This window comes from Pipistrellus kuhlii, unplaced genomic scaffold (genome assembly GCF_014108245.1).
Source record: "Pipistrellus kuhlii isolate mPipKuh1 unplaced genomic scaffold, mPipKuh1.p scaffold_m20_p_7, whole genome shotgun sequence".
Lineage (NCBI taxonomy): Eukaryota > Metazoa > Chordata > Mammalia > Chiroptera > Vespertilionidae > Pipistrellus > Pipistrellus kuhlii.
The window spans coordinates 68026220-68038414 of record NW_023425573.1 but is presented as its reverse complement, the minus strand read 5'-3'; the positions used below and the strand labels follow the sequence as shown (position 1 = coordinate 68038414).

The following is a 12195-nucleotide window of genomic DNA, read 5'->3' as shown; positions in this document are numbered from 1 at the left end:
GAAGACCACTCCCCTGCTCAGTGGTTCCCAGAGAAAAGTTTCGGTTCTGGGGTACAGTTAGGAGGGGGAGACCAAACCTCAGAAACGTTCACATGGTCTCCATTTGGGACTCCCACATTCATTCATGTACTCTTCACGAAAGAAACTGCTAACCTGGTGACACCAGCTCTCTGTGCAGAGGGGATTTGGGTGCAGGGTCCCATCAGGCACCTGCTCTTGATAAAACTCTCCTAGCGATTGCCTCTCCTGGGCTTTGTTGCCTTGTCCCCAGCCTCTCTCTACCCTTAACTAAGCACATCTGCCAATGCCCAGCTCAAGTCAGTGCATCTTTGGTTATTGCAGGGGCTCAGCGCCTGTCATCCTGACCTCAGCTAAGTGACTGAGCTTAGGCCACAGCTTGAGCAGTACGCATATCCTCTCCTCTATCAGCAGATGGGCAGGGTCACCTAGAACGGGCCATTGAGAGGTGTTCTTACCTGGCTCTTGTTGTTTCAGTGGATGAAAGATATGTGGCGCTCGGATCCCTGCTACGCAGAATATGGAGTGGATGGGTCCACCTGCTCCTTTTTTATTTACCTCAGTGAGGTGAGTGGCTTAGGAGGGGTGGATGGGTGTGGTTAATAGGTTTTGCAGCCACGCCCAGAATTCGAAGAGCTTGAAAACAGCTAATGTTTATACATGATAGACCTGTGATTTCTTTCTTCATTACTCTTCTCTTTCCCCTAGTAGGATTACTTTTTTTTTTTTCTTTGTGGGAAAAGCAGGTTTAGTTAACTAATTTTTTTCCTCATTAAAAGAAATGCAGTAAAATACATGTATTATAATATTCTAAACCATTAAGTGTATTAATACATTGAATACATTCATATTGCCCAGCAGCAGTCACCACCATCCATCCACCTCTAGAATCCTCCATCCTGCAAATATGAAACTGTGCCTTTTAAATTAAGCAGTAGCTTTTTTTCCTTTCCACTTCCGGCCCCACCATTTGCTATGGTTTTGACTACTCTAAGTATTCATATAAGTGAAATTATACACTATTTATCTTTTGGTGATCAGCTTATTTCACTTAGCATAATTTTCTCAAGATTTATCTATGTTGTAGCTATGTCAGAATTTCTTTCCTTTTTAAGGCTGACCAATATTTTGTTGTATTATATGTCACAAATTGCTTATCCACTGCTCCATTGGTGGACACTGGATTGCTTCCACATTTTAGCTATTGTGAATAATGCTGCTGTGAACATGGGTGTGCACATAACTGTGAGACCCTGCTTTCAGTTCTTTTAAGTATATATCCAAAAGTGGAATGTTTGTCTGGGTCATAGGGTGAACTACTTTTTGGTTTTTGAGGAACCTCCAAACTTTTTCCAAAGTGGTTGCACCGTTTTATATTTTCACCAGCAGTGCACAAGGGCTCCAGTTTCTCTACATCATCACCAACACTTGTTATTTTCTGGGTTGTGGGGTATTTTTGTTTATTTTTTTATAGTAACCATTCTACTGAGGGTGAGGTGGCATCTCATTGTGGTTTGCATTTCCTTTAATAATTAGTGATGTCGAGCGTCTTTTCCTGTGTTTGTTGACAAAATTAACTATTTACTTACAGAATGAGTTGATTTTCTCCTTTTTATCTGAATTTCATTTTTATTTGTACCCTTCAATTTGAATCAAAGTTTTTTTGTGTTACAGAACATTTAAGGTAAAGACCACATGCTTTAATGATCTTTTGTCATCTTTAGGAAAATCAAGCAGCGGAATAGAGTTAAGACTTTATCCCAGGCAAGGTGCACAGAAAAACTGAGTAGGAAATCAAAACTCTCTGGCTTCCCCTCCACCTTTATGGAAATGGTGCTGGCTAATTTCAGAGGATGTGCACTTGGCAGGCTCTCGGCTGCCATTTTTTTTTTTTTTTTTTAATTCTCTCCCCCATTTTTGTATGTGATTGCCCTTTGGCAGATAGTGAATAACTGCTCCCTGGAGCTGCTATGCAGGGAAGAGACTGCCTCCATTATGAGGCTAAAGGAAATGCTTTCCCATAGTTTTTCTTGTGGGATTCAGGTGCCTCTTTTCTGTCATAACATGACAGGAACAGCTTTGGGGGATAGAGGCCAAACAATAGAGCTTAAGGTATGTGGCCCTGGCTTCTGTGGGTTTGTCCCTCTCCTACACCTTCACTTCTCTTGCCTCTGTAAGACCAGGCAGACTTTGTTTTTGGACAGGTTGCCCCATGGCCACCCTGCAGGATCTTGGGAATCCTCAGATCAAATGACAGTTAAAATACCTTTTGCACACTAAAAGCACAGGGAATTGGGTGTGTGATGCTCCTTGTTATCAGGCTGCTGGCAAACTGATTCTGTAGCATTTGTTGGAATGTTTCTAGCTTAGGTGGCCTGAGGCCCATCTTCTCCTGAGGATGAAGGCCAGGGTCCCTGGGTGAACTTCTCTCTAGTGAAAAGTCATTAGAAGTGCCTTACCTGCCCTGAGGAAAAGGTTTCTCATTCAGTTTAACTTTCCAAAGTTTTCTTTCCTTTCCATTTTATAGAATTTAGCTAGAGTCCAACTGTGCTCCCTGACTGACAAGCTGAGCTAATTTTACGCTTTCTTGAGAGTTGGAATGCTGGGGTGGGTTGTTGAAGTAAAGGTAGAGGATTTTACATTCCCACTCAAGCCTTTTGCCATCTGGGATGGTGTAAGAGAATGGACCAGATGGAAAGGGACTGTGATTATTTGTGAGCTTGTTCCCTTCCTTTGAAACTGCCACCCTATATCTCACTCACCTAAAGGGAGGAGGTAGCTAAAGAGGAAAAAATAGAGAGATTCCAGGGAAGGTAAATTGCAAGGATGAGAAGCAGATGGAGCTGTATAGAGACTTAGGTCATATATTCTTAATAGTGGAGTCTGGGTGTTTCCTTTCAGAGCCTTTAACTACATTTTCTCTTTCAGAGATGTGAAATGGTTCTATTCCAATCTTTTCTTATGGAGATGATTGAGCTTTTCTTTTTCTTCAGTGTACAGTTGAATTCAGTTGAATTTTGTTCAGTTGAATTCAATAAGTGAGCACTTATTGAACAACTATTATATTCATTGATTGTCAACAATCATTGAGAACTCATTTTCTTGGCACATTGCTATGCATTCATAATCTTAAGAGAGTAATGGCAGAGAAGTGTGTGTGCAGGTAATTTAACCAGGAGAGTGGAAATAATTCCTGTGGGAAGACAATTAGGGACTTCTTTTTCAGTGTTTTAACCTGAAAATAACTGTGAAACTCTGGTCTTTTAAAACATTTTCCTTTATCATAGCACCTCAATAGGTACCCTATAAGAGTTAAAAGGAGAATTTCACCAATATGGCTACTCCTATAGGAAGTACTGACTTACGGAGCATCTTGTACCTGACTTCAGCTTGTGTTTCTGATGCTTTTTCAACTCTGTGCTTTTGGAAAAGTTACTTGCTCCCTGTGACTCAGGACCTTACTTTGTAAAATAATAGTTTTTATTTGGTTTGTTTATTTTGAAAGGATCCTACCTTGAAGATTCCTGAATGTATATGGGCCTGCCAGATAGATGACAATAAACCTAACTGATAAAATAACCAAACCCAGGTTTGGCTGCCTATTTCAACAAAAGCCAAACTTGTGAGACAGGTGCTGGTGGGAAGGAAAGAGGTTTATTCAAGTGCCAGCAGCCTGAGAAGATGAGGAACTCTCATCCCAAAACTCATCTTAAAAGCCAGTTCTTGTTTTCTTCTGTGTTTACTTCATCTTAACATCTCAGTGCAGGCTAGGGTTTTCACCAGGTTGAAGAGGGAAAGCAGAACAACGAAATTAGTGGGAGAGGCTTTGGACAGCGCAGGATATATAGGCTGTGCAGGACATTAGGTGTTTATGGATGTTTATGGTCACCATTCTTGAGTTGGCCATCTAGGCTTTTTTGGAAACTGAATTCCTGTTCACTGAGTGGTTGGTGTCAGCTGGGCCTTGAGGCTAGGCTGCTTCCTAGGTTCAAACAGGAACAGAAAATCCAGAATTGTAAAGTATACTAAAAATACTTAAGATTCAAGCTCTAGCTTTGAGAGAAAAATCATTTAGAGTAACAGGCTGGGTTTAACATTTGTTCAGATTAACATGGATAGCTTTATATAAATATTTCTATAGTTTTACTCCATTAGTACATTCTCTTTTAGTTCTGTTCTATGGCTTGTCAGACAAATATAAGTAGTATATCACATTCATTCCCCATTATAATACTTCTATGGTTTTTAATATTGTTATTTTTTAGGACAATTTTGGGGCATCACATGCTTGTGACATTTTATGTGGGACTGTAAGTTTGTTTCTGAATTAGAGTCAAGTTCTGGTTCTCATTCACCAATCTAATTTAATTTTAGATTCCTTGACTTCTGGTAATGTAGAAATTTAGTTGTTCCCATGGGCTTATTTTTTTCTGGATAGAACAATTCTATTTGATTCAGGTTGTTAGCTGGATGAAGGAAATAGGCATGCACCCCTACCTTCATTAATATGAAATTATTAGAGATGTTTTGTGAAGCAAATTAATTCAATTCTAGTATTTTTTAAATTGTGGACAATATCTAAGGATTTGTGGTGCTGTTCTCTCTCTCTCTCTCTCTCTCTCTCTCTCTCTCTCTCTCTCTCTCTCTCTCTCTCTCTCTCTCTCTCTTTGTCATTTTTCCTCTTGATTTCTTGAAATGTTCCTTCTTCATTTAACCTGTATCATATGCCAGGTTTCTCTTGTATTTGGAAAAAATTATTAAGAGAGACATCTTCATTTGATGTGTACTTGATCAGCAGGTGTACCATTGACTTTTATTCTTTTCTCAATACTTATTGAAAAGCCAGTTCTTGTTTCCTTCTATGTTTAACTTCAGAACTTTTACAGATAAAAAAGGACATGAAATAAAATGCCTCTCATATAGTCAGTCACCAGTTGAATTGAAGCATTTAGATTCAAACCAGTCTTAGGAGTTGACACTGTTCCTTCGTTTGTCTTTCCCCTGGGTGTCTCAATGTGCCAACTTTCACTGAATTATAGGATTATAAACCACCTTTACCCTCACCAATTTGCAGTCTACAAATCATTTCTGGTAAATTCCAGGAAGTAAAGCCATTTCCCCTTATATTATCCCCACAGATGCTTATTATGTAATACTTTATTAGGGATTAGATGTGGTAATAAAAATTTAGTCCTTGCCCTTGTTGGGTGGCAGAAGAATAAAACATTATTCAGCCCCCACTATATGCCAGATACTTCAGTGTCATTTAAACCTCTCCCAAATCTGAATAATAGAAAGACAGTCACAGAGGCTTTGAGAGGATATGTTGCCCAGTACTTCTGCACTTTCATTACTGTTGTCCCATCATGTCAAAGAAAAACTGAACTCAGTGAGGTGACTTGCTGCCATTGACTTTGCACTTAGTCCTTTGCTTAAATGCATCTGTGTTTGAAATATAGCTCTCATTTAGCTATTTCCCATGAATCAGTCTTCATTGCTAGTTTTCAGATAATCACAATTTTGAATCATGAAAGAAACGGCACCGATTCTCCTAAGGATAACTCATTAGAACCATGTGCTCAGTCATTCCAGGTGATGGGAGTAAATGAATTAGGCCACCTTGCATTTTCAGATCATTTGGCAGTTCATTTTCTGTATCTTTCTTTTTGTGAACCATGTAACAACCCCCATTATAGAGACAAGGCCCTATAAAATAATTACTCTGTCATTGTTTCAGGTATATTAACCTAGCTCTCCGCCGAGCCTTTTACTGCTTTCATCTTTTATGAAATTTAGAATGAATGTCTTTCCCTCTATTGATATTATATTGATAGGTCATTCTGATATATTTGACACCCAGACATTTTTTTTCTCTATTTATAAAATTATTCTAGCAACTAGCAATCATCATACCTTTCCAGTCTTCTTAATTTGTTTGTGCTGGGTGTTGTTGTTTTTTTGTTTGTTTTTGTTTTTAAGCATTTCTGTTGCCGTTGCAATTATAGTTGCCCTGAAATAATCAAATTGCCCAGTGATTGATTGCTGGATCTCAGGATGTGTACAGGCTGTTGCTTCAAATGCCAATTTGGACTAGATGAGTGAGTGTGCATGCATGTGTGTGTGACTCCCTCATAAAGAAACAAAGGAAACAATTTCATGCCTTACTCGTCAGTCTGTTTCTTCTATGTCTTGGACAACAGGCATAAAGGTCTTTGCCTCTTTCTGTTCTCTCTTGGCAATATGTAAAACTAATATTGGCTGAGCATGCTATTAACCTTGAGTTTAAATTCAGCATACTTAATCTCTTGATTAATGCCAAGATTAATGCCCAACAGCAAAGGTTGAAAGCTTAAATGTTTGTGAATGCGAGCATGAAATGAAATCCTAATAACCAGCACAATGACTTGGATTTATGGGCTGTGTTGGCTGCTAAAGATAACTTGGAAATGGTGTTGCACAGACTAATTTGTCAAAGTGTGCAGCGACAAAGAACTGACTATTTAGGTTGCAGGAGAAAACTTGAAGGAAAAAACACATACCTGACATTTTGGGACAAGTCATGAGTACTTGAAAAATAACACTAAACTGTTGCCTGAGGACACCACACACATCTTTTAAATGTTTAGCATTTGCAGTAGGAAATTCCCTTTTTGTGAGATAATATTTCTTGGCAATAAAGGAGGGGGGAGAGATTTATTATCTTTTCCCTTTTTTTATCTCAGCCTTTATTTGTATCTTTTTCATCTCTGTTTTTGTTGCTCTTACTACCTGAATTCTAAGACATCTTGAGTTTATAGACCAGTAAGCATAACTGATCTCTCAATTCTCTCCCTGCAATTTTTCTCCTCTCTTAAGTTTATCTTTTTAGTGACACCCCTGTTGGTAAGTTTCAGGTACTACAACATTTATATTTGCCACTCCTTGTGCTGGCCTCCATCTTACAAAAATTAGAAATGACAGGACTTGCCAAAGCCCAACCATCACCTCTGCTCCTTGGAATACATGTGGCAGATAGAGGCTTCAGTGCTTTCATCTCCAATTTGCTTTTCTTTAACAAACTTTTAAATATTGTCTCTTGTAATTTCTTTTGTATGCCAATAAAATAGTTGTAAATTTTTTCTCTTTTAAACTTAATATGGTAACTTTAATACGGAAAATTACTAATAGCTATGAAAGAGAAGGGTGTAACGAATCCCCTTGTGCCCATGAGTCAAATTCAGTAATTGTTGTTTCATGGCCAATCTCATTTCATTAATAATCTCCACCCTCCATTATGTTGAAGCAAATTCCAAATGTCATATCATGTGTGAATGTTTCAATAAGAAACTTTGAAATAGACTCTTAAAAAAAATATATGTGTGTGTGTATATATATATATATATATATATATATATATATATTCCCATTATGACTGCCAATCATATATAATAAAAGCCTACTATGCAAATCAACCAAATGGTGGAAGGAATGGTGGAGCAACCAGTCACTATGACACACACTGACCACCAGGGGGCAGATGCACAACACAGGCCCCAGGCCAGCTAAGGTAGATGCCATTGGGGGCTCTCCAATTGCCCTACCAGTCACCCCCAGATTGGCCCTGATTGCTGACCAGGCCTAGGCACCCTACCCGTGCAGGAATTTTTTGCACCAGGCCTTTCATTTCATATAAAAAATGAAACATAATGCCTTACTTTCATAAAATATCAGGTTAGTATTCACATTTTCTAGGTTATCTTGTAAATTAAAGTTTATTTATTTGTATTGATTTTCAAGTAAGAACCATATATTACAATAGTTGGTTACTATAAAGTCTCTCTTTAATTTTAGGTTCCCCTCATCTCTTTACTTCCCTCCGTGTAATTTTTGTTGAAGGAACTTCTTTGTCTGCTTTAGAGAATTTGTTAAACTCTACATTTTATTCTATCCCCATGTTATTCTATAGCCTGGTTCACAGCCTTTTATATTTCCTGTAAATTGATGGTTAGATCTAAGGCTTGATCTGAGTCAGGCTTTATATTTTTTTGTAAGACTGCTTCACTCCCTGGATGATATTCTGTCCTTCTGTCAGGAGGCACATTGATGCCTGGTTATCTCTCTTTTTGTGATGTTATCTGCCCTTGATGATCAGTGCCTGGGTTCCTTCTTAATCTATCATGAATACTTCTATGAAAAGAAATTACTCCTCATCTGGTATTTGGTTACTCTGAGGGATAGTTCATGTAGAAAATCATTTTTCTTTCTCTCTTATTTTCCTAGCATCTTCATTATGGGCTGTAATTTGTTAATTCATTTGTACACTTCTTGGTTTTTATCTTCATATGAAGTCATTGATTAAAACATATTTGATATGTTCAATATATTTCAGTTATTTTTTTAACTAGTTCTCAAATTGTCCCTTCTTTAGCCAGAGAGAGCTGTTTTGTATTGTCTTCTGAGTCCTCTTGCCATGACTCTGGTAGTTTGTAATAGTTTTTTGTTTGTTTATTTTTTGCTACTTGGTATTACAAGCTTTTCCAGGTTCATCTTACACAATTTATGCCCTCGATCTGGAATCCACCATTTCTCAAAGGACCTTACTTCCTCTTAGTGGGAAACAACACTAAACCACTATCTGCATGCCAAGAGCCTTCGTAGCTCTTAGGTTTTTTGGGTACAGGGGTTATAACAACCAACAGAAAGATAAACATTCCTCATTAAGGTTATGTTTTGTAGGAGGAGCCATACAAATTAAAAAATAAACTATATATCTTTTAGATTCTAGTAAGTGCCATGGAGAAATATAAACCAGAAGAGGGAGGGAAGAAATGCTCACGAGGAGTGATGGATTCTGTTTTAGATGGAGGGGTCAGGAAATGCTCCACTGAGAAGAGGAGAGGATGATGTATGACTACCAGGAGGTGAGAGAGTAAGAGGTGTAAATGTCTGCCGGGTTGTTTATTCAGCAGAGGGTGGTAACAGTAAGCGCAAAGGTCCTGGGGTGACCATCAACATTCAACATCAAGAACAAGTGCTTGGAAAATAATCTCCAGAGAGATTTGTCTGTTTTTTCACAGGTATAATGGTGCCTGGCAAATGTGTTTATTGAATGAATGATTCTTTTAACAACATTTTGTAAGTAGATAAGAGGCCCAGTGCACAAATTCATGCACAGGTGGTTCCCTCAGCCTGGCTGGCAATCCATCGGGGCCATCTAGTCCAGTCCCAATCGAAGCCAGCTGGCCAGAGGGGAGGGACCGTGGGAGGTTGGCCATGGGAATGCACTGACCACCAAGAGGCAGCTCCTGCATTGCGCGTCTGCCCCCTGGTGGTCAGTGTGCATTATAGCTACCAGCTGATCATCAGGTCGTCCAGTCATAAAGATCGCTTAGGCTTTTATATATATAGATGATAGCTTTTTGTTTGCATGATCTGAGTAGTAACATCTTCCAGCTGTCACCTTTCTAATTTTGGAAAAACATATTGTAAAATTTATTACATTAAAATATACTGAAATATTAATTTTGAGATATGAAGCAGGGGCATTTTGAGCACTTATTAACAATTTTAATATAATGTTTTTTAATATTATATTTATAAGGGAGTACAAGGGATCACATAAGGCTATTAGAATAGACTGAGCCAATTATATTAGAAGGCACAGCTTTCTTGCCCATCTTTTACTTCCATTGTCACTCAGAATTATTTGCCTGGATCTATGATTTAGGCAAATTGCACATCAGCACAAAGAGGAAATATATCCCTGGTTTTTACAATGTAACTACTTCTATAAATTGGGTGATTTGGGCTATTGAAGTGTCCTCAGTTTCGACAGATCCTGGGGGCCAGTTTGCCCCTACAAAGTGCACAGCAGGAAGTATACCAGGGGGGGTTGGTACAAGAAACATTTCTATGCATTGTCTGTGTGGTTGACTCCAAAGGAATTCATTTGCTGCATCTCCTGTGAAAAGGAAAATTGACAGTTCTCCTATAGCGGGTTGGGATGAATTTTTACAACTGACATGCTCTCATTAGAGCCTACTGGTGTTAATGGCAGGTTGAAAACATACCGCAGCTTCTGTTTACATTCTGTCTCTTCTCTGACAACCTGAGCAGAACTTGCATGGATCTCTCCAGCCCTTGGGCCCTCTTTTGCACGTGGTAGGGTCCATACTTTCAGTTCACATTATTCCTCCCTGCTGTGGTCAGGGCAGCAGGACAGTGTTATAAATGACAGGTGACCTGATTGCCATCTGACCCACATCCTGCTTCTGTGGTCCAGATCATCCCTTCAGTTTTCAGTTATTTTCTCCTCACTGAGGTCAAGGTCAGGCCTGCCTTCCCTGCCTCTGTATGGTTGAAAGATTCTAACAAAGTGATGAAAATGGACAGGTGCTACATAAACAGAAAAGAGAATTATCACCATGAATATCCTTAGAGCTCAGGCCATGTTTTAATTTATTCGTTCAGTATTTAGTGCATCATGGCTGAGTACCTCCATGTCCCGGCTCTGTTCTCGGGGCTGAGGATGTGCAGTGCACAGGCCATGGGACGCTCCTGTCCTCAGGGAGCTAACATGCAGACCGGGCAGCAAACACTGGTGAACCAGTGCATAAAGTGATTTTCACATGCAGTGCCCCCGGGAAAAGGAGAGTGGGAATGTAGCATAAACACATAGGTAGGTCAGGGAGGGCTTCCGGAGGAAGAGTTGGAGCATAGTGTGGAAATCAAGGAGTGATGCCTAGAACTCTGGAAGGAATAGAAAATGCAGATGCCTGAGGTATAGAGTTACTAGGTAATATAGAGGATACTTCACTTTCAGGTAAACAGTGTTTTTTTCTAAACAATAAGTGTGTGACATAAACTAAAAAAATAGTTGTTTACATGAAGTTCTAATTTAACTGGGTATGTTTTCCACACATACATGCCCATCCCAATCTGGTAACCCTTCAAGGTAGAAATGTTCTGACACACAGGGAGGGTTTGTGTGGAGGGCAGGGTGAGCGAGGCAGGCACTGTGAGGGTGGAGGTCAGATTCCATAGGATCTCGATATAAATTCTGGTGCCAGGCAAACCACTGAGGGTTTGAGTTAGTATAGAATATGATCCAATTCAGGCTGTAACAGCCACTTGCTGCACAGACAAGCAAGTGTCATAGTAGGGAGCAATATTACATTCTACAGTCCCGCTGTGCAGCAGGAGCACAGAAAAAAACCTGCTTTGAAGGACTTTATGTAGAAAGTTTAGGCCAGTGGTCGGCAAACTCATTAGTCAATAGAGCCACATATCAACAGTACAATGATTGAAATTTCTTTTGAGAGCCAAATTTTTTAAACTTCTTCTAACGCCACTTCTACAAAATAGACTCGCCCAGGCCATGGTATTTTGTGGAAGAGCCACACTCAAGTGGCCAAAGAGCCACATGTGGCTTTCAAGCCACAGTTTGCTGACCAAGGGTTTAGACAGTAACACTCTAATAGTGAAGACTGGACTGTGCTTATGGGATTAGAGGAACCAAATATCTGATTTCTATGGGTTTTGTTTGCGTGGGGATGGAGTGTACGGGCTCTAGGTGGCAGATGGCTCCCAGCTCAGCCGTGGGTCCTTCGGTGCCAGTGGCTTCATTGGGCATGATTAGTGGCCTTTCCTAGAGGATTAATTAAAGACCAAATGAAATAATGTGTGTACAGTGGTTAGCCTAGTGCTTGACTTCATATAGTGTGTCTTTGTTCTTATCTTTGTCTCCCCACCCGGCCCCCATACACATCCATTTCTAACAAGCAGTTTGGCCAAAAAATATTAATGAGCTCAGTTGTCTGGTGCGTAGGACTGGCCTAGGGAGCTGAACCATTTACCAGTATATGTTTAGTTATCTTATATCATTTGTGTTGCTTTTTAAACTTTAGAAAGGCAGGTGGGCCAGGGCTGGAGTGGGATAGAGAAGTCTTTTTTTTTTTTTAAGCATACATCTTAATGAGTAACTTCATTTGATATGTTATCAGTGTGTATATATGCATATAGATGTATAATAGGTGTATCAAATGTATAGTCAGCTGTATTTTTTATATATAACCAATTGGCATGACAAGATGATGTAAAATTACCTTTTTCAGATCTTGTAGCATTTTAGAATTGTCAAGAGGTCACCTCATACAACTTCTTCATTTTATTGATGAGAAGACTTGAAAGCCATATGGT

At 39.4% G+C, this 12195-nt stretch overlaps 1 protein-coding gene across 4 annotated transcripts in view; it reads left to right on the top strand.

The window, feature by feature from the left end:
* The window catches only part of MGAT5 (alpha-1,6-mannosylglycoprotein 6-beta-N-acetylglucosaminyltransferase), a 353237-nt gene that overhangs the window by 215988 nt on the left and 125054 nt on the right, over nucleotides 1-12195 (top strand). For all 4 annotated transcript variants that reach the window (XM_045575220.1, XM_045575219.1, XM_036422130.2 and 1 more), the window contains one exon: nucleotides 496-585. In XM_045575220.1, the coding sequence (XP_045431176.1) occupies nucleotides 496-585 (90 nt within the window). The remainder of the gene's footprint in view (nucleotides 1-495; nucleotides 586-12195) is intronic.